This window comes from Cottoperca gobio, chromosome 23, assembly GCF_900634415.1.
Source record: "Cottoperca gobio chromosome 23, fCotGob3.1, whole genome shotgun sequence".
NCBI classification, from domain to species: domain Eukaryota; kingdom Metazoa; phylum Chordata; class Actinopteri; order Perciformes; family Bovichtidae; genus Cottoperca; species Cottoperca gobio.
In genome coordinates this window covers 1,026,431-1,054,016 of record NC_041377.1, presented here as the reverse complement: position 1 = coordinate 1,054,016, position 27,586 = coordinate 1,026,431, and the positions used below count along the sequence as shown (strand labels likewise).

At 40.5% G+C, this 27,586-nt stretch overlaps 1 protein-coding gene across 1 annotated transcript; it reads left to right on the top strand.

The window, feature by feature from the left end:
• The first annotated feature begins 2,272 nt into the window (after positions 1 to 2,272).
• On the top strand, positions 2,273 to 26,556 carry rassf3 (Ras association domain family member 3). Its single transcript, XM_029461959.1, has 7 exons — positions 2,273 to 2,720; positions 19,865 to 19,972; positions 21,451 to 21,624; positions 21,967 to 22,054; positions 23,644 to 23,756; positions 23,839 to 23,970; positions 24,071 to 26,556. The coding sequence occupies exons 1-7, from the start codon at positions 2,598 to 2,600 to the stop codon at positions 24,110 to 24,112; spliced, it is 780 nt and encodes a 259-aa protein (XP_029317819.1). The 5' UTR covers positions 2,273 to 2,597; the 3' UTR covers positions 24,113 to 26,556.
• Positions 26,557 to 27,586: the final 1,030 nt, after the last annotated feature.

Below are 27,586 nucleotides of genomic sequence, written 5' to 3'. Positions count from 1 at the left end.
TAAACTCAGCAGCTGGATGTTTGCCGCTGCTGAACATACAGTATTATATCCTGTAGGTGAAGTCATATTAAACCTTATAAGAAACACATTGAACAATACGCTGAAAACGTAGCTGCAGTATGTCAGTAAGCAGGTTGTCTTGGTATTATTGTGACTAAAAGATCCCCAGAAAAGACAACGAGCACACTGGTGTAGTTTTAGGAATGTACACTGTCATACCATTTAACAGTCCTCTCTTTCTGTAAAAGGTTAACGGCACTAAAACCATACTTCTGGTAAAACCACAGCACTTTGAGACTCCTCATTTAGGTTTGGCTGATTTCATCCTGAGCTTCGTGTTGTCCAGAACAAACATTTACATGACCCCAGAAAACATCCCAGATAAAGACATTTACACCCTTGATTTGACCGTATTGCATTAATATATATATTATATCATCCACATGTTGTTGTAACTGTTATCTGTTGCTATCTTGATACTTTTGTCGGGTGTCTTCTTCTCAGGTTCATGTAGTGACTCAGAGGCAAAGCGGACATTTGCAGAGACTGCACAAACCGACCATTAACAAACACCCTTGAGGGCTCCAGCTAAAATATAATTAACCTCGTTCTAGACGGCACCGCTTTAGCTCTGTGCTCATTAAAACATTCACTGCAGGGAAAGACCGTTAAAGAATGAAAGAAAAGTCACATTGTATTCATCAGTTAACGTTTGAAAAAGATGCATGCAATCAAACATTACAACCAACGAGCAGCAACTCCTGCAAATGTTATGTGAGTCCAGTTCCACCCAATGAGAAGGCTGCGTACGTTGGCCTTAGCACTTAGACACACACACACACACACACACACAATGTGTCAGTCCAGCAGTAGCTATTAAATGCCTTTGGTGTCTGTATTCTTAGTTTGCTTGATGCAACCAGAGGCAGGAAAAGCATGTTGCAGAGGAAAAAACATAGAAAGTTAGCGTTAGTTTGTTGCCTTATCGAGGTAAGACACTACATTTGACTTATTTGTTGCAATATATGTGTGTGTGTGTGTGTGTGTGTGTGTGTGTGTGTGTGTGTGTGTGTGTGTGTGTGTGTTTAAGGGTCAAATCTTTTTGAACCGCTGTTCTGAAACTGACCTTTGACCTTTTATTTTTAGGAATGTGGGTAACTTTATTCTCGTCAGTGGTGTGTTTTTCAAGCTTTGTTTTGAATTTGCTGAGGTTTGAGGGCGACGCCTCCCAACGGTGAGGAGACAGAAACCTCTCATTTAGCCTCTGGGCACTTCGAATGTCAGCAGGAAGGGCAGGAAAACTGCAAACTTGAAATCTGCTCTCTGTGTTTTAGCATTAATGGAAACATGCTGAGATAAATCTGGTTTTGTTATATCAAAATGTAAAGTTTCAGTCTTATCACACAGTCTTTATTTGTGTTCTTTCATGCCAGATCTCAATCCATCTCCATGGTAACTGAGCAAACTCTGCTCATAAAGACTGTGTTGTATTGTTTAAATGGACTGTGTTGGGATTGTTTTTGCCAAACTCATATTTCTGTTCTTATTTATTTGGCATTGTTTGTGTTATTCTGCTGTTTATGAGACAAAACAAAGGAAGGGAGCACTTTATGAAGGAGCTACACAGATTTACAGGCTGGCAAGCGACCCAGTTTATATTTCACTATTGAATACAATAGAACACTAAAACAATACAATATGCTTGAGTAGAAATCCTTTACTTTGCAGAAAGTTTACTAATGAGACGGAAAAGTACTTCTACTTGGTTAAAAAAAAATGGCAGAATGTCCAGGATCTAATATAATACATGTTAGAGTTGAGAAACTCCTCATTTGCATAATATAAATCACACAAAAACAACTACCCAGCCCCTTTATCCCCCCCACCACCTCAGCGTTTATTAAGTAGACAAAGAGTGTGCAGTTTACTGAAAAGATTGAGCAACAATTATAGGCAACAGGAACAACATATTTGCCTGCTAGATATATACTGTAGAGAAAGAAAGAATAAAAGCCAAAATAAATATATATACATGTTGATAGATTTATTTTCTGTGCCCATTTTCATTATTTATTCCACAATTTTTGATCATCTTCAACATAAACCACTCAAACCTGCTATTAAAGCGCTGATTGGATGTTGAGTTGTATTGGGCGTGGCTTCATTAAGTGTCTTAGAGCTGATTGGTTGGCTGCTCGTAGTGGGCGGGGAATTACTGTAACCTCGCTGTCACACAGATAAGTTAGACATACATTCAACAGCGTCCGGTAACTGGAGAGTCGCGTGGGATTTTCTGCGTTATCTCGTTCGATATTACCGAGTTATTAAAAGTCGTCAAACCTCCTTTTTTTTTGTACCAACTGACAGCTGCGTTTTGTTTCTAAAAACTGGAAACGTTTAAATGAGTTTCAAGCCATGCCGGTGGAGTAAAGTGTGTTTAACGGGACCGTTGAGAGGAAACACCGACTAATGCGCGAGCGCAAACAGACGTGGGTCCCGGTACTTAGCTTGTTTGGAGTTTGGTTTCAAGCTAGCACCTGTTCCGTTTTTGGGGGTTTTGATGCAGCCGAATTTGAGTCCAGGGGTTTTCTCCGCAAATGACGTGGAATAGCACGATGAGCAGTGGCTACAGTAGCTTGGAGGAGGACTCTGAAGAGTACTTTTTCACGGCCAGGACTTCTTTCTTCAAAAAACCTTCGGGAAAAGTCACAGTGAACAAGGTAAACATGATCTCCTGCCATGCTTCTTTACAAGATAACGTCCCTGTAACCTGTCTTTGTCTTGTCAACGAGTAGAACAACTTTAAAAGTCCGGTTGTCTCATTTAGAGGGGGCGTCGTTCAGAACTTCATTCTAAAATCTGTCAAATCAATATTCATTTGTTTACAAGTAAAAACGCACATGTAATGGAAATGAACTGAAGCTCATTTGCAATGCTTTAGTAGTAGCACTGTAGTTCGGCATACATCCAGTGTACCAAAACACTCCATTTTAAATTAAATTATCACTTTTAGAGTTGGTTCACCTGTTGTTTCCTGTTACCTTCGCCAAACAAAATCCACAATGAAGGGAGCAAAGTCAGCTAAAAAATCTTGGGATTTTCTGATGATGTTTTCTGTGCCGAATTTAGCAGAGAACCCTAAGGATTTGTAAAGTTGCATTTTTTAACTTTGACATTGTATTGCCTTTTTAAGTAGGACACATTAAATGACATACTGTTTGCCAAGTGTTGGAGCAAATTATAAGAATATTTGCATAACAACCAGTCTGTGGCTTAATCCCCTTTCGACAGTTGTCGGGTTAAGCCTACATTGCATTTGACAATAAGTGTCGAGTTCCCCCTCTGTTGCAGATAGTTGTATCAATTATGGAGATCTTAAAATTAAAAATTTAAAGGGGTTGCATATATGGGATGTTAAATATAGTACGGAAACAACAACAAAACATCTCTAAATACAGAAGTAGGAGACTTTGATCAGCAGGCAAGAGGTTATATCTCCAGCTGGGAATCACATGAGCCCATCACAACCCCTACCGTGTGACCCGTTTTGAGTTTATAAAACCATAAATAAAATAATGCATTCCAACCTAGATTTCAATTTGTTTGTGAAGGATTTCTTTGCCTGCAGACTGAGATAATTAGGTCTAGACTGGGCTTTGGATTGGAGTTTAAACCAAAGATATTCAGCCTTAACATGTCTGGAACTCAAAAAAATAGGTCACTCATCAGGTCCTTGACTAAATACTGGCCTGCTCCAGTCTTCACACTCACACTGATCCGCTTGTACACACACACTCAACACACACATGCTCACAGTATCCGACAGTCAAACACAGCTGGTTTGTTCCACACTTTCAAAACTCGCCATGCTGTTACAGAATCAAGCTATTCTTCGTCTCTTCCCACTTAGTGTGTGTGTGTGTGTGTGTGTGTGTGTGTGTGTGTGTGTGTGTGTGTGTGTGTGTGATATGGATGGCTTGCAGATTCTGCAGCAATGCATGACCCTTAACTTTTCCATGACAGGCCCGTAACACAGGTCCTCATTCCTCATGTGTGTGTTTGAGTGTGTGTGAAGTGGATGCACAATGTGGCCCATACATTGCTGCAAGAGAGGTTGTGACCTGTGGTGTCTTAAACTGTGGCTCCAACCCTGAAATGGGACGCTGGCTCCTGCATGGTGGTTTCCCACATGCCAACAGTAATTCCAGCTAGAGAAGAGACGTGTCCTTTGGGAAAAATGTGTGGGACTGCTACATGAAATTACTGGTTTACAATCGGAAAAATAAAGTTTTTTTGTGAGAGTCGATGTGTATTTATGGTCACCACTGAGTTGTACTTCTACTACAGTAATGGATTACCTAAAATACTGGAGCTGGATAAGACTAAGAAGGTTTGAGAATGTGGAAACTTTAGTAAAGCTGGTTGTGACGGCAAACACAACAACTAGTGGTCATTTAAAGATGTCCGAACAAGATGTAAACGTATGGAAGTAAATCTAAATCATGCACATTGCAGTCAGTTGCCAGACATTGTTGACTAATTGGAGGCAACACCATGTTGAGATTGGGGCTGTAAGTAACGATGATTCCATTATCTGTTGATTATATTTATATATAATTAATCAATTAATCATTTTGTCCATATAGAAATGTCCCTGAGTCCTTTGTGATGTCTTCAGATGTCTTGTTTTCTCTGACTAACAGTCAGTTTACAATCCAAGCTTGAGTCTTTGTGGATGAACTTAGTTTTACAGATGTGTCCATTAAAACTTATCGATTAGTCGTGATGGTCAACTAAAAGATCCCTTTTAATCGAGGACAGTTCTACCACGATTACAGTGGAGAAATAAACTTCAGTCAGTGCTCTCGGGTTGCCAGATATGACCTATACACAGATATATCTGTGATAAGCTGGAGGTGGACATTGGACAGGAGTTGTTTGTTTACTTTGTCTTTAGTGTAACTCTGGCAACAGTTGACATTATTTTTGAGTAGAAAAAGGAATGACTGAATGGAATTTCACTTGGACTTTAATGACAGTGTCTCCCAGGAGAGATTTCTCATTAAGCTACCAGGCTGTAGCAGTCCATACTGTATGAGAAAGTGAAGTTTAATAAGCTCCAGTGTAAACAGAGAGACACAAAGGCAGACAGACTGACGGGTGATAAACTGATTCTGAATGGTCTAACAGGGAAATGAGATGTAGTGGTCTGTCCAGAAGAGGATTTATGTGCAACACACACACACACACACACACACACACACACGCGCTCACATTCTTGCCCCCACTCGCCCACTCATCCACCTTTTCAGTGTGTGAATGGTGTTTCTGTCGGGAAATGTCACACTGACCAGTGGGTCTGTGTGTCTCGTGAAAAAAGGGTAATCCCACCCAACCCCCAGGACACACACACACACACACACACACACACACACACACACACACTGGACAGCTAAAGCAGCTCATCATCAATTCAAATCATGCTCGCAGACTGAAGGCTTACTGTGATTATATTCATCATCTTTCAGACATGCTGTTTGGAGCTCATGGCCATGTTGCTTCCACTTCCACTGAATTAGTCTTCATTTTAACAACAATTATGCAATCAATTGTATGTCTTGTTCAAGTTTATTTATATAGCACATTTCATACACAAAGTGCTTTACATATAGCATTACAAAAATAAATATTATCACAACAAATTGTAGAGTTTTTACATGGAGTATGGTATAATGTTTATTATAATCTCACACTAATTGAGGATACAACTAGATTATATATAAATTATGTTGTATTTCAAAGCGGTTTGTTTTATTTTTACATTCTAACGTGCAGTTTAAGTCCGTATGTCTTGGTTTTACAGTCGTATCATACAAATCCCAGTTAGCTCCTGCAGTGTGTGTTGACGGTGTGCAGCTGTGATTTTCTGTACGTCACTTGACAGCATGGTACAGAACATTTAATGGACTTTGTAGACAGTGCTTGTGTTGTATAATGGATGGATGTCAGTGGGTCAGCAGCTGGTTCTTCACTTACCGTACCAGTGTCGGCTGACCATGAATAAGTCATCATATAGCCTAGTAGTGTAGGGTATCTAGTGCTGTCCTTAATTCAATCTTATTTAACTTGGAAGTGTTCTTGGATGGGTTAAGAAACATTCATTTCCACTCATTGATTCCTAAAAGAGAAGTTTGCAGTGGCTAATTCGCCGTTTATGCATGAATCACTATACATGAATTTCCTGCAGACTGGTATTAGAAATCTGTGCTTTTAATTCAGACAATTGTAGCGTGTCCAACATAAGTAAAAACAAGTTTAAAAACAGTAAGCAGCATGGAAACTATTTATATTTGTTTTCCTTTATTTCGCCTTTTTACCAAAAGGACGCCCAAAACTTATCATATGTGACAAATCACTGCTTTGTCATCCTAAATCTTTGAAAAGTAGGGAGTGTCAAGAACATACAGCTGACATTCAATGCCTGTCATAGTGCTAGTCAAAGTTTTTAATGAGATAGTTTATGATTTAAAATAGTTGTTCTAATTTTATACAGTATTTTATGCTTCTTTTGAAATGAAATGTCCGAGATGAGCTATATCATGAAGCTTTAACTCCATCTCTCTTCGTGCTTTCCATAAACATGCATCCGTCAAACCGCTCGTGAAGCGCTGAACTCCCAGCCTTTTAAATCAGCTTATGATTTCAGCAGCAGTATTACACGACAGCATTAATGTTGGCCCATCAGAGGAGTGTGTCAATCTGGAAAAGGAAGTGGTATTTCCTCACACTGTAAACTGTCCTGTTCCCGTTTCAAAAGGACACCAGTGTTCTCGAAGGCTGTGTGTACAATGATAATGGGAGGTTGTTTGTTGTTCCTCCCCCACTGCTGGCCGCTCACTCACACAGATTTATGGTGCAATATACATCTCACCACACCCTGCAGGCCTCGCCAGGTGTGTCATTGCGTCATTTCTGTTTGTTTTTAGACATATTGACATGTCCTGCATCCAGTTTGACCAGTGTGTGTGTGTGTGTGTGTGTGTGCTTGCTTCTTCATATGTTTTTCTAAGGGGGAATTTTGTAATCTTTGCACACACTATAAAGTGAGGTCATTCTCTACTTCAACTTCCTTATCTGTTGCTGTGGGAAAAGTACCTCATGGTTTTTTATCTGCAAGGGCACCTGATACACAGACTGACTGCCACGCTAGTAGACATATTCAGATCTTATCCCTACTTCTATTTCTTTCTCCTTTTCTCTCACACTCAGTAAACCCCCTGTATGGCATCACTGACCCGCTTAGTGTTGAGCAAACCTGTGCAGACTTTTACCTGTGAACTGAAACCATTTGAGCATTTTTGTCTGTTTATCTCCTGTTGCACAAGGTTTTTATCTTGCGACGCCGTATAATACACAATCTCTACTTTTTGCATTTGTCCTTGGTTTATAACCCGGTCACGTAGAAGAGTTTTGATATTCATTTTATCATTTTTTTTTTAGAAAACAAATGGAAGAATTCAAGCAGAAATGTTGTGAACCACACACCTATTTGCATGTATGTGTGTCCAACTTACTAAAACCATTTTAAAGGTTTAACCAAAATGAAGATTACTTGTTTATTGAAGCTGCTGGTCCTTAAATGTGATTAATTTTGTGTTTGGTCAGAATGGAGTCACTAAAACGGCATTACGGCTTCTTTTAAAGCAGATACAGTTTAAGTCCAAAGGCCTTTCATAGACAACTAACCGATAACTTATACAATAAATATATAGCCCCAGTATTCCTGCAGATGAGGGATACCATTGGCTTATTTTTTATCAAAACATCCGCTTTGTTAAATGTTTCCCGTCCACACTGACATCCATCTCCACATCTGCTCTTTCTCACATACTCCCTCTCTAGATTTCCTTCCTCTGTCTGTCCAACCTCACCCCCAGTTCTCACCTCCTCACCCCTCCATCCTCACCTCTCCTCCCGTCATCCTGGTTCCTCCTCCATTGTTATGTCACTTCCCGATCAGCTCTCCATCCTGTTCTCTCAACACCGACGATGCCACCCAAGTCTTTTGTGTTCTTCAGTAACTAGAAACTAATTCTCACAGGTACTTTGTGCTGATTTGAGGGATTGAATTCAATCCATAACTCTTGGCACCAGTTTTATCTTGGCAGCAGCCATCTGTCTGATTATCTATCAGCTGCAAATTCATGTCTGAGTTGTTGTCCTTGGCCGTCTTTTCAACCTTACTAAACACTATTAGATCACATCCACTGATGCAGATTAAACTCACGACCCACTGAGCAGTGAACCTCTTTTTAAAGCTGTAAATTACATATCCTCATTTTCCTTAAACAACACTTTACGTTGGGGGATGCAACACAATGCAGCAGTGGCATGTGTCCATGTGTTTATTGAAAACAATGAGCGCAGAAGAGAGTTCGACTTCTGTGACTATATCGTCCTCACAGAAAGAGGCCACAGGTCGGTTGATCGGTAGATCCAGCACCATGCGAGTGTGTCTTTATGGGAACTACAGTCGTGTTTAAAGTTCTTTCAGTCGACCTTTACGGAGTTTAGACTCACAACACTGCCATGCCAACCGTAAACACAGGAGTCTCTCTCTTTGTGTTTGCATGTGGTGTCCATGAGGGCCTCGCTGATTGTACTGCGTGCAACTTGATCAACCAGTTGATACATGACTGAAAAATGTGAACATTAACTTGTTAACTTTAAGTTTCTTCGACTGCGAGATATGGAGAGAGATTGTCTCAGAGTTACTAACACTGATAGGAGTCAAAGTGTCAATTGACATTTGAATCATTTGTGCAATTACGTGCAAAAACGTTTTGTCCTATGCATCAGTTGCAAAGTGTTGCAAAGTTGCAAGAACACATTTAGCGACTGCTTTCAAGAGTTATTCATATTTTAGAAATCCCTGCAGTCACCTCTGGGTGAACTTTGCCTCGACCTCAAAGAACGTCATCCGTCTGACTTTCATCTTCATTTTTTTGTCCCTCGATGGTCTGAAAGATGCGTCCGACAGGAATTTAGTTTACATTTAATGTGCATAGTTTGCCACAGTAGGGTTTGCATCTCAGTTACAACACGGAAGATTGAGATGAACCTGAATTAATTTAGACACTTTAATACAGTTTTGATTGTGAGTTTCTGTCCACTGTGGATACGAACTACTGTTTGAGACGAGTGATTTTAATCTAAACTTAAGAGAAGGCTGTGGTTTAGCTCTAACACCATGCTAGTGGATGGCAAACAAACCTTTCCTCGACCCGCCAGAATCTGTCTGATGTTCATTTGAAGTTTTACTGTCCTTTGATGGTTTAATTGCTAAAAGCTTTTATACGCAGTGACAGAAATAACATTTACAAGTCCCACCTGCACACTCACTGCATTGTGATAACTTCACATTAGACGGCTTCAGCTTAAAAGTAAAGACTTAATTATAATAAGTTTACTTCAATACTTCTTGAGCCTACACATCTGTGTGTTTGTCAGTATGTGTGTGTTAAAATACCTATTGCAGTTTGATGTTTTGAAGTCCAGTGTGCAGGTTACATAACGCTTTATATGAGACTCTTTTGGCCTCTCTTTACTGCGCTCTGCTTTTCCAAAGAAAACATAAGTGGAATTGTTCTTAACTGCGCGGCCCTCGCTATCTCTTCAAACAGAACCAGGGCGCTTTTATGCCTGGAAACACACACACACACACACACACACACACACAGCAATGGTCTGTGTTGTATAATAAGATAAATCTGCCTTCGAGAGGCACCTGCGTCATGGAGAGAATGAGCTGTTTGTGCCTGAGAGACGGAAAAAGGAAAGTTTTAAGGTCCTGCAATACATCATCCAATCTGATGCATATAATGTGAGTTTAATATGTCGTTGTCTTCTTCGTCTCCTTCTCTAGTTGAGTTTTTTTAAAGGGATCAAAGTATTTAAAGTATCAGAATTCGTGTATGATTACGACGGAGAAAAGATAACAATTCTAGAGCTTTCGATCACATCACATGATCTTCCTCACCAGAGTTTCCCAGTTGTGTAGAGGCTTACATTTAAATGTTTCTGAGCACTTCATACATGTTGACATGAAATGTAATCAATCTTTAAAGCCACTATGCATAAGAAATATTGTACTTTTTACTCCACTACATTTGTCTCTGACAGTTTTATTAATACAAAACATACACGGACAAATAAATGATGTTTTATTATCGGTGAAGCTGCTAAATACAATGGCTCCACTGTGATGAGTACTTTTACTTTTACTTGCAGCTACAGCTTCTGAAATGTGAAGATCTGCTGCCGTTTTATATCATTGTTAGTTGAATATCGTTGAGTTTTTGACTGTCAGACTGGTCATTATAGGGCGTTTCACACATTAAATGAAAATACCTTTTAGTTTCAGCGCTACAGTAATCGTCTGTGTCCCGTCCTTCTTGCCGGGTCACATCTCTTGAAGCTCATGAAGCTTGTGGACGGTGATGATGAATCTCGCAGCCAGCTGCTTGAAACAGACTCTCTACTGTACGGCTCTCGGCCAAACTCCCTCAACAGGTGGTCAAGTGGTTTCTGAACCCTCTCCCCTCCCCCCCCCCCCCTCTTCATTTTACCTCTGTGGAGAAGCTGACCACCTGTAGCATCATCTTACTACGTCAAAGGCACCATATGGCAGGTGTAACTTATCTCTTAAAGGCACTAAATAACTATTTTTACTTTTCACTAACAATAGCAGACATTCATCTTGCTATTAGTTTTCTAATCTTCAGTCTTCTTTGCTTTTTTCTCAGCCTCCAAATGCAGAAATACTTTATTCTTGTACTGCTAACGACAGTATCACTAAATCAAGGTTTGATATCTGCGTACTAGGGCTGGAAAATGATTTTCTAGATTAATTGGTTAATGATTTGGTCTTTAAATGTTAGAACATAGTGAAAAAAGTCCACGGTGATGCCGTTTGTCAGTCTTAAACCCAAAGATATTCTCTGTAATATGATATAAAACAGAGAAAAGCAGGAAATCTACATATCTGAGAAGCTGAAAACAAAGTTTTCTGACTGCGTACTTCCCCCGAATATAAAACCTGATGGCAAGGATGTAGAAAACACATTTATTCCACATAACACATTATGCTTTTCTAAATAATTTCACTCTTGTTTCTGGTTTAGTAAAAGCAGTCGGTCATCTCACTCTTAAAGTTAACATGTTTAAATTGGTATTGTTGCTGAAAATGTGTAATTATTTAAGCCTGCTCGTATAAAAGTGAGCGAGTTTCTGTGTTTATATGACCAGTAATGAAGCATGTGCTCTGTAAGTTATCCCGCCACATACCAGTCTCCACTTAGACGCTCATCTGGTAGCAGTTTGGACTGGCTGTGATCTCCGGGCGGACCTTTATCACCAAACCGCAGCGCACTTTGCACTTCAAACACGGCACTGAAACCGCCTCAAAGCAGAAAGTGAGAGTCTAAATGATGATAAACGACGAGGCAGGTTAACTGAGAGTGTGTGTTGATGTGTTGAAGACCACCTTGTTGGAAGACTTTCTGAGGTTTTCAATTTAAGGAGGGACATTTTTGGTGTTTGGTGTTTAGTTTTGGAAATGCTCACGGTTCAGGTTTGAGTGTAACGTGCGATTAACATTAAACGTATGAATTGGGCGGACGGATCGTCTCATCTGATCAGATTGTTGTATCAGCGTATATGTAGGCCGATAACTAACAATACATCTACACTATAAATACATCCATCACTAGTCACTAGATGAAGTAATTGATTCTAGAAAAAAGATTATTTAACATGTTTCTAATGGAAAATTCATCCACAAAGCTTTAAAGATACGATTCTTACTCCTTTTATTACGATTTTAACTACTAATTTATCAACATTGTTGTATGTGAAGAGAAAGGATTGAGGCTCTGCTGCTGAACACCTTCAGTAGTATCAGTACTGAGTGTAATGTGTTTAAAAATAACATGAAACCGTGTTATTGCCGTAAATGGCATTCCACACACTCATCGCACCATGACATGCATAATGTTAGCTTACACATAATGATGGTGTGTACTCTGTGTGTGTCATGTGGCATAAACTGAGTGACATGCTCACACACATTTACCTTCAGGTGTGTGTGTTCTGCATGCTGCCGGCTGCTCATTATGTAGATGTGTGTGTGTGTGTGTGTGTGGTTGTTTTGATCTTTAGGATTTGGCTCGCGGTGGTTGGATATCGCTCCGTCTGTGTTTTGGCTAGCTTGACGTGGGAATGTGTGTGTTTCTGTGTTCAGGCTCTTTTCAAAGGGGCTTTCCACTGTTGCAGAGGTGACCAGAGAGACATTATAGTCATCACTACACGCACACACACACACACATCTCACAGGTATTGTGTCCTTTATCAGGCCCCATACAGACACGCCTACCTTTGACATCCTCATTGTTTCCATTGTATCACAGCAACGACCTCTCGTACTCTGATACCACGTTATGTCATTTAAGACTTAAATTATTATAATTATTGCTGATTAAAAGCAAGAGATTGAATTTCTCATTTCTGTGGTAGCAGAGAAAAGTATGTTGCTCTCAAGCTAAGCTACACTCCTTCAGGTGTGCTTAGCTTGAATGCTAACATTAGCATGATGCGCATGTTGAGAACTTTGTCTGTTGACTGTGTTTCTCATGTTAAAGGAGACTGAGGGTCCTTTAGTTATAAATCAGATGTGACCGATGGTGAGGCCGTGTTGTTCTGTTGCTTCACATCTGACTCTGAACCTTGTTTTCATTACAATTCATTAGTGGTGTTTTCTTCGTTTGCTTTCTCTGGCTACATTTCTTTAAATTGTATTTACTCTTTGTGGCTTCGTTGGAGTAGAACCGGGTCATAAACACACTTTTAACAAGGCTGTTTTCTCACATGAAAGTTGCTGATGGAAGACTTTGGAAAAGGAGGACTGCCTGGAGTGTCACTGTTTTGTAACATAACATTAATCTTATGGAGTCATTGGAGTCGGTGGATTTTTACGTCTTGCACAATCTACACAGGCATGTGTGTACATGTACGTGTACGTGACGTCCTCAATGTACTTTTCTGCTCTGACTAAGTTTAAAGATGTTTTTTATTTTTGGTGAAAAGATGTCGACTCCACTTTGTATTTAACATGTAACCGGATTCGACAATCGACCTGCAAGCGTCAAAAGATATCTGGTTGTAGCATCTCAGTGTGAATATTTTCAGGATGTATGAGTCGTTTAGACTGTTGCACAAACAAAATAAGCTATTTGAAGGCATGCTGCCATTTTAAAGACTTAACGATGAAAGAATTCATCTGAAAAACAGGTTATTACCTTATAAAAACAATCAAAGTTGAAGCCCTACATGCATGACGAATGAAACTCACCACAGGAAGTCTGACTTATTGTTACCTCACTACACACACACACACACACACACACACACACACTATTCTTCCTCTTAGGTCAGGGCCATAAAGTTTCATAATCTCAACCCCCACATGCTTACTCACTACCCACCACACACACCTCTCTGGGCCTGTTGCTCAATTCTTCTTGTGATAACAAATGTGTGCAAAGACTCATTTTTCCCCGACATTTTACTGTTTGTATTTTGCAATAGTTTGACTTCAGGAACATTGACAATTAAACATGAACTCCACGTGTTTGTGTGCATGAGAATGTGTGTGTGTGTTTGTCTTAAAGCCATTTTTCATCTTAATGAGAGCATTTCTCAGTAGGCTCCAGTGGGAGCTGACCATCAACATGATTGGACATGTTTCTAATGTTATATTTATCTCCAAAGCAACCAAATTAACTGCATGATTAGTAGCTCGGGACACTAAACATGTTAGAATATTACTACTAGAGATAGAACATTAAATTAGTTATCAGAAAGACGTTTTCTTGGTATTTTCCTCCTCCTCTTGTTAACTTCAATCTACTTCACATGTTTCTTCTTCTGCCTTTTCCTCGTAATCGTTCTTCCTCATTGTTCTTCACATTTTCCTCCCCTAGTTTTCCCTCTTCCTCTTTCTTATAATCCTGTTTATGCTCCTCCTTCCTCCCTCTTCTTCTTCTCCTCCTTCACATCTTTCTTCTTCTACCTCCTCTTTATTGCTGTTGGTAAAGCTCTTGCTGGAGGACCACCCAGCCCTCCTAACAACCTCCTTGTGGTCTCCTGCACAGAGAGTTGAACCAGAACTGTGTGTCCTGTACTCTGTCGTCCATGTCTCCATGTTTTACTGACTGAACCACTCTGGAAACATACAGACGGTACTACAGGGTGATGTCAGCGGTCCTCTTCGGTTCACATCATTGTGTCGAGCTCGGCTTTTCCGTCCGTTCAGCTAGTTTAGTCTGCAGGTTTCACTTCTCAGTTTGCAAAGACAATTGCATCCCTTGACGAAATTCAAACCAGCAATACATATTATTTTATAAGTGTTTTTAAACTGCTGTTTCATATATTTTTTTTAAAACTTTGAATAACGAGGTGTATATGCAAAAGTTAGGTGATAGAAAACAGGCTGCTGTGTTTACTGAATAGCTTATACAGCAGTGCGCACTGCATAACAAAGATGGAGAAATCTATAAAAGGCGTTAACACGGCTGCATTGTGTCTCCTGTACGAGTGTCCATTAACTCGGGAATGTCCACTCAAGAAGAAGAGTGTGTTTCTGTCCATTAGCTTATACGTAGAGGAAAGGTGTGAGCACTTCCACTTGTACAAGTGCATACGTGTGTACGCATTAGTGCAGGAATGCTGGGAGGAAAGGTGTGGCCGATCTCGACTTCCCCCGCGGACTCAACAGGAAGTCACATAGAGAGGGGAGGAGGGGAGGGAAATGGACACGAGATCAGAGGAAAGAGGGACCAACAATAAGGTTGAGGGTGGAGAAAAGAGGAAAGGGAAAGGTGTCTTTTATTAGGATTCTGCAGAAAGGCTCTTTAGTCTATAGGGACATCTTTTGGAGGTTTTACTGAAGGAAATTCTGTTTACAGGTCAGTAAACTGCAGTAATTTCTAGAAGTAAAGCAAGTAATTATAGGTCAAATTCAGACAGTGTCCGGTTAATTAATTACAATTTAACGCCAAACTAGAAAAACCTAAATTTTACTCGGAGCACAGCAGGTCAGAAAATGTGCGACATATATTTAACATATATAAAAAATACAGTTTCCTATAATAAATGAACACATGGACAGAAATAAAATGTCTTTCTTGTCCTTTGAAATGTAGGTTAGATTCAGTTAGCACAGCCAAACCACTGTGTTTAGTCTACCCACAACACACAAACACACAGACCACTGCTTTAGGGCCTATTTAGCTGAGCTAGGAGTGTTTTGTCTTCACACACAGATATTTACATGGTGATGCCATCTATTTACAGTGGATGCAGACGACTGTGACCGTGTTTAACAAAGGCAGGAATGCCGCAGGTGTGTGGGATAGAAGTTTAAAGAAAGAAAAAAGCCATTTCTGTGTCACACACACACACACGCATACAGACTCACCTTTAACTACCAGGGTTATTTTTGAAACAGCAGTCAGGGAACAGGGAGAGTCTGACATGGAGATAAAATATCAGACTTCATCTCTCGGTCTGTTTTCTATTAACTCTTCTTTTTCATTTCTCTTCTGCATGTTCCATTGTTTCCTGGTGCCAAAGCAAAGTCTGTTCACATCTGCTTTATTCAACAAGTACAGTATGGAGACATGAATCTTATTATTCTTTAGATATTGAATCAAATGTTTAGTACTGTCAGTATTGGGGGATAAGAGGAATATATCTGCTGTCATAACAGGGTTATTTGTGACAAACAGAAGTTTTTTGGCCGATTAAGTTACCAAAATAAGCCTTTTATAGTTCTTCTTCATCGGCATTCAAGGCATCAAACTTCCCTTGTAAAAGCACAGTTTGTGCTTCATCAGACTCTGCAAAGGAACCAGTAATGTGAGCGTATTTCTAAGCTTTTAGGAGCACGCCATCTAGAAACTAAACTGATAAAAAGACAAAAGACATCAGGATTTTTCGCAGCATCTCCACTAACCAGTTCTCTGTGTTAGTCATAGGCCTGACGTACAACAAATGGAATCACTACATTTTAGTTTGGTAGTTAGTGCAGTGGTTCTTTCTTAATGTGTCTGAAATATACAGTGCTCTGTTACTCGACTATATGCAGATGATGTAGCTCTCTTTCGTACAACATTTCCTTCTGAAACTGAAAAGCAGACGCTACCTTTTTAATAATATGACAATGATAATTATATATACTCGACAATGCAAAGTATAAAGTGTTTTTTCTACCAAGCACAGTGGTGTAAGATCCAGCCCTCATCTTAAAGATGAATGGATATAAAGTGAGATAATTATCTGTTTCTGATGCAACTTCTTTATTGTTCTTCGTTATTGAAACCCAGCTACTGTCTTTGTCTTTTCCCTCTGTCCTTCTGTCTCCCCTCCGTCCAGCGTTGATCTTCCTGCTTCAGTGGGAGGATTCGCTGTGCTCTTAAATAGGACCATGACCTCATTGTGTTGTAGCTCTGCTGTGCTCGGCTTCTCTTGTTTGTTTGGTTTTGGTTGCTCTCCCCCTCCCAGTTCCTCTTATAACCCTCTCTGTCCTGAACTGGACACACTTGTTATGCACACTTACGAGGGCTACAATGATGTTTGTGAGCCAAGAAAAATGACTATGCATCAATATTAGGAGTGTTTTTTATTATTTTAACAGTTTTTCTGAGGAATTGTTTGAGTCGCAAGACTTTATTATTATTATCAGTGGAGAGTTTCAGTATTTTGTGATGGTCAAAAAGTTGTTTCCTTACCCTGGCATGACATTTGGAAAAGAATGTCCTTGTGGTTTTTTGGGGGGGGGGGGAATAAAATCACCAGAATTGCAGATAAAGAAAAGGTCAGCTGCTGCAATCCAAAAATAATAACATTGGCCTCTATAAACCTGTTCAAGTCTAACATATGATGAAGATGCAGTTTGTAGGAACCCCTTTAGGAGCTTGGGGGTCTACAGGTTGCAAAAGCATCTATTCAAAGTAACAATGACACTATAATATATATAATGTATCCTGATTGTGTGGACGATGTTGCTTTTATTACATCTCCAAAGCCTTAATTCATTTATCGATAAGTGGCTAAAAGGTGTAGATATTGAGATATAATGAGATATTGCCATATTGTTGACTGTAAGTTGTCAAGTTAAATGATCATGGCGCTCGCCAAAATGCATAAATATCAAATGGAGACTTGAAATCTGCATTCGTTCGTAGAGACCTTTTTGTTTTGGTAACCAGATCAAGGAGGGATGTACATGTAAAGGCAGCAAATGTAGTTTGTAAATCACTTAATCTGCAAGATCATCAGGTTTAGCTGTCGACCTCACTGCACACATATAAACGGATCTTGCACGACAGGAAGAATTCCCCCGAGTGTCTTTTATCACATTTCTATCTTCTGTTTTATCTTTAATTCGTTCTCTTTCCCTCTCTGTCTCTGCGTGTGCACGGTAAGGTGACGGATAATCTCCTTCTCACTTCCTGGTTATAATTAGCTTTGACTCATCTGACCCGGCAGGCGCTTAACGTGAAACCTGAATGTGAAAGAAACCATGAGCTCAAACTTAACGCCACGATACACGGTGATACTTGTGTCTTTGTGTGCATGTGGTTGAGCAGATTTGTTGAGGTGCAATATCCCTGTTATATTCTCCTTTTTAATCCGGTTGAGTCAGTGTCACATGCACACACACAGGTCACCGCCGCCAAGGACTTTGTTTTATGCACCAAAATAGGGTTTAAATTATGCACACTTTTGAGTTTTTAATGTAATACAATTGTATAAAACTGAGAAAAGAAGCAAATACTAACATTTGAGAGGTTGAAACCAGCAAATGTTTGGCATCAATCAGCATTTACTAGCCTAACTAATGAATTGTTTCTGCGCTAATTTAGACAACGAGACCCTAAAACTGTCAAAGCTTCTATTAATCAACACATTTACTGACGCTGAATGCAGCCTAACGATCCGACTGTAATGTCCTCGTAAATTATGATAGAAAACAGGAATATAAAGAAGGTCTTTTTCTTGTAATCTGCAGTAAACATCCAGTTTTAACGCCACATATTGTCTGATCTGTGTTCTTCGTCTTCACCTGTGATCAAGGACGTGTTAAATGTTGCAAGTAATTCTCTTCCGCTCGCACACAGACTGGCATTACAATGTTAGAAACTCTGCAGCTGCACTATGTGTGTGTGTGTGTGTGTTTGCAGTGTTTGCACATGCTGCATTGGCACCTTGTCTTTCCCTTGAGCAGTGTGTGTTTTCCATATAAGGGTGTATGTGCCTTCAAAGCCTCCCTGGATTCTGCACTATGTGTGTGTGTCGGTGTGTGTGGTTTTTAATAGACGTAGAGGAGGGCTGCACTATGCCCATGTATGCACACACTACACTGGAGAATTAAAGTCAGTCTGAAGACTCTGCATTGGGAAATGAAAATCCTGAAAACAAAACATCTGCATGCAGCGGCTGCCTGAAAACATTTAAATTAGCTCTGAGGTCAGAGGTCAGAGGACGGGCTCTTTACAACTGATTATGTGACATATAAGTCTTTGTCATGTGGCCTAAATGATAGTTTGGCTTGTGTTTTCTGAAGCTGGAGGCACTCATGTTAACCTGCTGGGACATGTTTATTTCTGTTTACTGTACACACGTGTCATCGTCTTTATCTAGAACTTTCTCCATCAGCTGACATCTGTTTTTGACCCGCTCCCCCCTCCGGCACACAGTGATGATCGCTGACTTCAGTCCTCACGTACAGTAAAGCCTCTTGTGTGGCCGACTTGACAAGCGTGTGCACACATCTCAAGCTGAATCCGTCACTATTCGAGTCTACGTGGCCTCCAATCAATTGTTGTTTGAGCGTCCTGCAGGAGATTTCCATGTTTTGTCTAAAATTAGAAGTCAGTCGCACAGCATGGGACCCGGATTGTATATTTGTCATGCGCTGACCCTCCAGCAGCGAGGCCCCGTTCACACTTTGAGTCCAAGCCTGGGGTGTTTTTGGAGGAAAAGGAGGAAGTGTTCTGGGTGCTGCCTTAATAAAAGGTATATTTTACAATGAGAAGACACCAGAAAAGGTAGAATTATATGTTGTGTTTTATTGTCAGTGCACTCATTAAGTTAATTAACTCATTAAGTGCCCTCCTTATTATCATATAAGTGGGCTGAGTCACATGAAAAATACGACAATGCTCTATTTTAAGCACTGTTGAATAACTAAGTACAACAAAACTGCTTATTCTGCTTCCTGCCGGATCTCTGTTATGCTTCTCCTTCCAAAGGTAAAGATCCTCTTATAGTAGATTCGTCATTTATTCATCTTATTTATCTATTAACTTGTCAACGAACTTTAAAAACTAATTATATTTTCTTAACATTTCTGTGTTTTCTTATCTTTTTGCTGTGTTTTGCTGCTAACGTGCACTTTATAACTGCCCCACAGCGTGATGAAAGACCTTCCATCTTTCATTAGTGTATCAGGAGTTCTGCATTCATGCACTGGAAGTTATCAGACCTCAGGATTGGGAGGGGATCTGTTGATTCATCTTCAAACATACGTTTTAAAACATACCAGTTGAATGCCATCAACTGCGTCACTGTTGTGCGATAATATGGCAATAAAGAACTTTTACAATCTGTACAACACAACGTACTTAGTATCTTAATTCAGATAAGGAAGTCCCGATGCTCGTTCATGTGTCCTGCTGCGATTGTCTTCACAGAGACTTTTAGTTGACTCATCGTGTCATGTTTCCTTTTCTTTGTTTCCTAGGATGTGGAGAAAGAGAGAGAGCTGCGGACGGAGTTCAGCAGGGAGGAGATCAGGCAGAAGATCGAGCAGTACAACACGCTGACCAAAGACCACCTTAAAATGACACTCGTGAGTGGAACGCTCGCACTCGCACTCGCACACACTGGCTGAGTCATTGTACGTATTTGGCTTGGCGCTTGTTTCTCCCTTATTAAAAGTGTGTTTTATTACTATTTAGATGTTTCTGCTGTCAACATTGAGACTTATATGAGAAAGTTTAATGGTTTAAATCACAATTATACATTTTAAAATGTTTACTTAAAAAGTCTTGATATCCAGGGGGAAGAAGAATTCAGATACTTTACTAAAGTCCTGAATTCAAACTGTTACTTAAGTAAAAATACAGAAGTAATATCAGCTATATATATTTATTTAACCTCGATCATGTAATCCCATCACCTTCAGTACAGCTGAATAAATACACCGTCTTCCTCCATCGTAAGAAACGAGGGTGTTAACATGAAGAGGGTTTTATTCTCAGCCTACTGAAGGTGAGCTGATGTTTCAGCTCCCAGCATTCCTCAGCGCTCACATCAGAGTGATGTGATGTTATTCCTGCGATTGTTCTCCCCCACACTGTTTCTCTTGGCAGCGTGACACGTGTCTGAAGTTTAGTTCAAAACCCATGACACACGATAACACCATGTGAAACCCAGTAGATAATGAAAGATTCTAGGAGAAGCACAAGTTCTGCGTTAGAGGATTTAGATCTCTTAAATTGATCGTACACTTGGAATAAAACGGTTTTCTTCAGGTGATAAGTTTCATGCTGATGTACATTAGTTAAATGTTTAACAGGGAAAGAATGAATTCAAGACAAGAAGATGTTTTGCAGCGTGTTTCAAACTTTAAATCCAGGTTTAGTGAAAATCCATGATTTAAGTGAGCAGGTAGTTAAGTCCTAAAGGTGCAGTCATTAGTGTGAAACCTGCTGCTCGACACCTGTTTGCTGTCAAACGTCGGAGCTGATAGCATCATGTGAAACGTGCAGACATGTCGTCTCCACTCTCAGCGTACTTCCTAAACCTGTCTGCTCTTTGTCTCTTTATCACTTCATCTGTGAGGCTTTCTCTTTCACACCCTGTCGCGTTTCAGCGTGGATTTCTTTAACATTTATGTGAATGCTGATCTCGTTTGTCGGCTTATGTCACACACACACACACACACACACACACTGGCGCACACACTCCTCCAGGCTCCACATGGAGTAATGAGATTAAGATGCTCTTCCTCCGTCCGGGGCCATCTGTGCTACAGTGGGCTTAATGGGTGAACTGGTTTCTCCTGGAGCTCGTACAGCACGTAGTCCTGTGTATAAATACACCAGGTGATCTGTTGTCTGCTGTGAAGGACTTTCTGTCTTTCATACAAGGTTCAATAAAGTATTTCTGATTCTGAATTCTTCATATTTTTACACATTTTTGTATTTAAAATTACTTTAAATTAATTAATTCTCAAAATATTTGGCAATTATTTTTCTGTCGGTCGTCGAATAGATAAGTGGACTTTTTGTTACGGCTCTAACCATAACTTTCTCTCTCTCCCAGAATCCTACTGGTGTGTACACCGGTTTCATCAAGGTCCAGATGGACCTGAGGAGGCCGGTGACGGTGCGGGGGGGTCAGAGAGGAGCAGGAGGAGCGCTGGTGGGGGAGGCCTTCTATCTGCCCCGAGGAGTCACCAACACCCTCCACATCAGCTCCAATAACACAGTCAGACAGGTGGCTAACACACACACACACACACACACACACACACACACACACACACACACACACACACACACACACACACACACTTCAAGACAACTTAATTAGGATCTGATGACAAACGGGTTAAAGTCAGAGATCAGCAGACGCCGGCTGATGTTGAAGTTTTATTACATTTTCACTGAGTTTTGTTTTTGTCAGTAGTTTTCTGACATGTTGATGAACACACACACACACACACACACACACGCAGTATATTGTATATAATTGGCTGGCAGGTGTGTGTTGATTAAAAATCTAATTCCGTGGTCATTACTGTTTTCTTATTTGACGGTTTTGTTCTTGTGTGTTCAGGTGATCGTCGCCCTGCTGAGCAAGTTCACAGTCGCAGACAACCCGGCCAAATACGCCTTGTACAAACGCTACCGCAGGGAGGAGCAGGGTGAGACTGAAGCCGTGTGTGTGTGTGTGTGTGTGTGTGTGTGTGTGCGTGTGCGTGTCAGCGACAGGGCTGGAGACAGTGTGTTTCATGCCGCTCATTCCAAGCTTGGTAACAGATGCTTCGGCTCTGACATAGTGTCGACTATCTGCGTGTATTTGTGTGTGTGTATTTCTGAATGCCTCGCCCTCATGCAGGACTCTCCCCACTATCAACACACACACACACACACACACACACCCACACACTATGAATCAACAGCTGTTGCATGGTTTCAAATATTATCTTTAGCATCTCCAAGAAAGGACAAAGATGGAGTTTATGATCCCGGTCCTGTGAAAGAAGACCACGAGAATTCATTACGTTTGTGTGACTTGTTTTTACGTCTGCTTTTCACATTTATTGAGATTGTGTGATTTGTATCCCTCTTTCGAAGTGTGCGTGTCATTCAGTATAAGCTCCTGGTCTGGTGTTTCAGCTCATTACTGGAGACGTACAGCGAGACTCTAATAAAAGACGGTCTAGACAAGACGACACATGTACGGAGACTGCATATGTACATGAGCTCGTTTATAAACTTCCATTCAAGTCATTAAACACAAGTCGTCGAGTCTTCGTGTCGTCGAGTCCTCGTGTCGTCGAGTCCTCGTGTCGTCGAGTCCTCGTGTCGGCTGAACTTCGCTGTAGAAATGTCCTTCAAGTTTCAGGACAAAACAAACGGTCGGATATCTAACGAGATAACAGCAGCCTTCAACCCAAAGCTCTGGAAACAGTGCGGAGAACTCCACGATGTAGTTTGTGCATCATAACAAGTTTAATTTCTTTGATAAGTCATTTAATTAAAATGAACACAATGCTACACATATTAAACTAATTACATTTTCACAACCTCTACCTACATCCTCTGCTCAACCAAACCACTTCAGTCAAAGTTTCACCAATTTCTCTGTCACGTGACTTTTGGTCTCGGCCGAGTCGATCACGGCGTCGCAGGTTTGCAGTATTTAATGTTTTTTACACGATCTGTTTGGTGGAAACGGTTTATTTTTGGGGAGTTTTTAAATATGTTTGTACACATGATTCGTTCTATTTGATGGTTATTCAGAGTTCTTATGTGCATTAACGTATTGTTTATTTAGTCATGTATGCAAATCTTATTTCCAGTGGGTTTTATTTCTTTATAATTCCTTTTAATAATCGAACCTGTGAGACTTTATCAGAACTCTTTCATGAACTCATTTAATAGTTTTCCAAACGTGATGATCTAATAAGAGAATATTGAACTATATTAATGCTATAAAAGATATGTTTTAATGCTGGTTCAGTCTAACAACATGGAGCTCTTTCTGTTTTTGTAAATTGCTGTGGTCGTCGTTAATGTGCCGCACCCATCCTTTCATCCTCTGCCATGCCTGTTTATATGCAAACACACACACACACACACACACACACACACACACACACACACACACACACACTCAAAAGGCAACTGCAGCGACCGCAGTGGTGCCTGCATGCATGTGGCTTGAAGGGGTGCACATACTGTACTGCCTGAATTAATCTGTGTGTGTGTGTGCTTGTGTGTCCTGCAGTGTACGTGTGTAAGCTGGCGGATGGCGAGCAGCCGTTGTTTCTTCGTCTGGTGGCGGGACCCGACGCCGACACGCTCAGCTTCGTGCTGAGAGAACAGAGTGGAGAAGTCATGGTAACGCGGCACGCACATGAACATCATCCAAATGAAAGAAGGTATTCTGTGCAGCGTAATTTAAAGTGTCTCCTCTTTTCAGTGGGATGCGTTCTCCATCCCTGAGCTGCGTAACTTCCTGCGGATCCTGGACAAGGAGGAGGACGAGCAGAGAGAGGCGGTGATTCGTCGCTACAATTCTTACCGCCAGAGACTGCAGGACGCGCTGCTGGAGGTCAGAGGACCCTCTTAGAGGATTAACCTCCGTGAAACAGGACTACTGCCCCCTACAGGGACGGAGGAGGTGATTTCTTTTTTTTGTTTGCCCTCCTCAGAGGAGCAGAATAGTGTCAATTTTGACGAAGAGGGGGATGTGAACGCAGAGTGAGAAGAGAGGATGCTGCGCCCGGACGAAGGGATGATACAGACAGATGATAAACTGACGCACAGCGAAGGATGAACGGACGAAATTCAGATGCTGGAGTTTGATTCGGCCGGAATAAAGACTTCAAACTGCTCGCACCAAAGATTCACTTAATCGTGCCATAACCCTTCATCCTCTCCCTCTTCTTCTTCACTCTGTCCCGCTGTCGCATCATTTATCTGATTCCCCTTTGTATCCCTCTCAACTTGTGAAAGACTCGAGGCCATATGTTGAGTTTTATTTAAGTTTCTTTGTTTTAAAGGTCTGTACATATATTTTTTTTATTTATATCGGTGAAACTTTTTATTGTTTTATTTTGTTTTCCTGAAACAAAAGAAATAAGTCTTATTTTTAGTACAGAGGCGGAGCACCAATCTGGTCGTTGACACAGACACGGAGAAACGTTTGTTCAGACTGATACTGGAAATACACAACGTGAGCGTCACCTGCACGAGCGTCACCTGCACGAGCGTCACCTGTAGCTGCAGGACGAGCAGACGAGAGAGAAAGTAAAGAAGCTCCATCGTCGTTGATTTGTGCTTTTATATAAGTTGGGAAATATTTCTGCAGTGAGAAAGGAGTCTCGAGTGTGCCAGAGAAAACATTTAAGACTTGTTTTTATTTATGTTTTTTTATATATTAATCAAATTTGAGTTATTTGACCTAATCATCTTATATCTCGTTAAGTTTTTACTGGATAAATATGTGCTATCCTCCAATTCAAATAAGCAGCAAATAGTGCTTTTAGGTTTTTTTATATATTTGCCTACATTTAATTTTAATGATCAACTATATTGCACATCTTTTATTTAATTTTTTCTATTATTATTATTATTATTATTATTATTATTATTATTAGTGGCACACTTCAGACTCCATGGAGAGTTGTCCTGGTTGTTGTAGACGAAGGTACAGAGAAATAAAAAGGTGAACTTCAGGTGTAATGTAGTGAAACACTAAAATAACACGGAAGCTTGCGAGTGCAGTTTTGCTTGTACGGATTGTGTCGTGGCGTGTGAAGACGAGTCGGGATTTAAAGCCAGACCTGAAGAGACTAATGTAGTTTGGATAGACTTGACCCCTGACCTTTGACCCTGCATGGTCAGAGGGAGGGAACTGGTTCCTGGAAGTTGACTGAGAAGTTTAGAGGAAGTAGAAGAGAAGGAAGAAATACAGTAGTGAGCGGTGTGACGACGGGCTTTTCCTCATTCGCTTTTTGCATTAACGAAAGCTCCTGTAATCCCCAGCTGAGAGAGACGGAGGTCTGTGAGTGCTGATGGCTGCGGAGAGCAAGGGGGCGGGGGGGGGGGGGAACATGGCTGCATTGTGCCGTTCTCCTGCATGTCTGTCTGCAGGCTTTTATTTAAAAAGCTCTTATCTGAAGTTAAAGCGTGCGGCCTTGACCTCCTCGTCAACCCGAGACTCAGCTTTTGTTTCTGCTAAAAGGGGAAAACACGTAAGAGGGAAAGAAAGACAAGAAATGAAAGAAAGATGCTTCAGCAAGTGTAAAAGAAAGTACAGAAGTTGTGCAGTAAGGACTCGCGACATGTTTTAGTTGCCTTAAATAGATACGCAGCGTCGTCTGGAGAGTATGCAACTTATCATTAATGTCTTAGAGACCAAAGACGCTTGTTTTAGTTTTGAGTTGTTTCAGATATTAAAGACAAACAAAGATAAAAACAAAGACGATCATTTGGACAAATCGGATTATTAAAAAGATGATCCTCGTTTGAGCTGCAGATACTGAATGAAGTGCAACAGCGCCACCTGGTGGACAAACACTGCAACTCTCCTCACGTCTGTGTCAAACCATCTTATAGATTTATTTTTTTGTTATAACCAAAGATATTTTTGTGGTGTTGCCTGGAGCAAAAGATATATTGGAGGCCTCGTCCCACTGGAGGGAGAACATTTATCGTTTAGAGTTTTATTTAAAGGGGTTTTAACCCCGGCGTATCAAACACTGGGTTAATGCTGTGGAAGCAAATGAATAAAGGTTGGATGGATTTGAATCTTACTCGCAGCTGAATGCCTAATTATGTAGGAGTCTTACTGAGGATGACATGGAGTTGCATTATGGGAAATGTAGTTTCCAGTGTTTTAGGAACTGGGAAGTACCCAAACTTTAAGGACGTGCAAACATAATTACAATTACAAGTCTTTTGGACTTTTTGTGGTTTAAATTTAAAATAAGAATTTAAGAACTAGAACTTGTAGATATTAAAAGATATTCACATAAATTAGGTATTCAGTTGCTTACAAAGCTCAAACAGTTTTGCCTTATTTTGCTTCCCTATAATATAATATTAAAATGATACGAAAGTCTGCATGGAAACAGTAAATGAATCTTAAAGCCATGTTGTTGTTTGTGTATCTGATAAACAACCACATCATCCAGACGAGTCGTATCTTTACTTTAGTTTTTTGGGCACTTTAACTTTGAATTCAGGGAAGACGGGTTTTTAATTCTGCCGCCATCTCACTCTGTACTTTATCTTAACATCTAATACACTATACTCTTATTTTGAAAGATCTTGTTAAGCTCCACTCGTAAAGGAAGTACAATGTGACAGAATTTAATTTCTTTAAGCTATTTTGTCTCAACGAGCTTCCGTATGTTTTGAGTTTAGCTGTTTAGACTGTGAATCTCGCATGTGTTCCTGTTTCTGTCTCTTTGTACACACACACACACACACACACACACACACACACGTGCTCACTGTACACACTGCTGGGCTGCTCAACTTCAAAACTGGGCGTCTGACGGCATTTGGAAATGAACTTTTGGAGTGTAAATGGGTGAAGCCGTCAGATCTGCCGGCGTTATAAACGAGGCTTGTTGCTCTATTATGAAACGCTTTTGTGCCGTAGTGTTAATGAACGAAGAGTTCATACATGATGGTTCGTATTCAGAGTTTTAAGGCTGTTAAATCACAAAGCGTGCACACTTGGTTTACCTTCTAGAAGAAGCAGATCTAAATATTTATGCAGTTTGTCGTGTTGCACCATATAATGCTGATCGTCTGCTCAGTTCATCACCCGAGCAAAGTGTTCCTGCTGATTCAGGCCGTGAGATGCGACTGAAAGCTCTGGAAAAACTGAGTTTTAGTCTTTTGTTTTCCTAGAATTCCTTCCACACGTTCAGTTTTGTGGATATAAATCTGCTCTCCGGCTCGTAACGTGTCGTTTACATGTTGATCAACAGTTTGAATCATCTGTTGATGTTCATTACGGGCATTTTATAGGCTGTTTAACACGTCCTACAAAATCTATATTCGAGTCCCGTGAGTGCCCAAAAACCTTAAGTTAAAGATATTTAATAAGATTAATATCAACATGTTGTCAGTGAATATGAATTTCAGCATTATGTGGTGTAATATCTAACAAGCGTCACCGTTATCAGCTGTTCTGGAGCTTTTGAGCGTTT

Bases quoted from the DNA above. Each gene is read 5' to 3' on its own strand.
- rassf3 (XM_029461959.1), top strand. From the start codon at position 2,598: ATGACGTGGAATAGCACGATGAGCAGTGGCTACAGTAGCTTGGAGGAG. The intron at 2,721-19,864 runs GTAAACATGATC...TTTGTTTCCTAG, and splicing joins GAAAAGTCACAGTGAACAAG to GATGTGGAGAAAGAGAGAGA. The intron at 22,055-23,643 runs GTGAGACTGAAG...TGTGTCCTGCAG, and splicing joins CTACCGCAGGGAGGAGCAGG to TGTACGTGTGTAAGCTGGCG.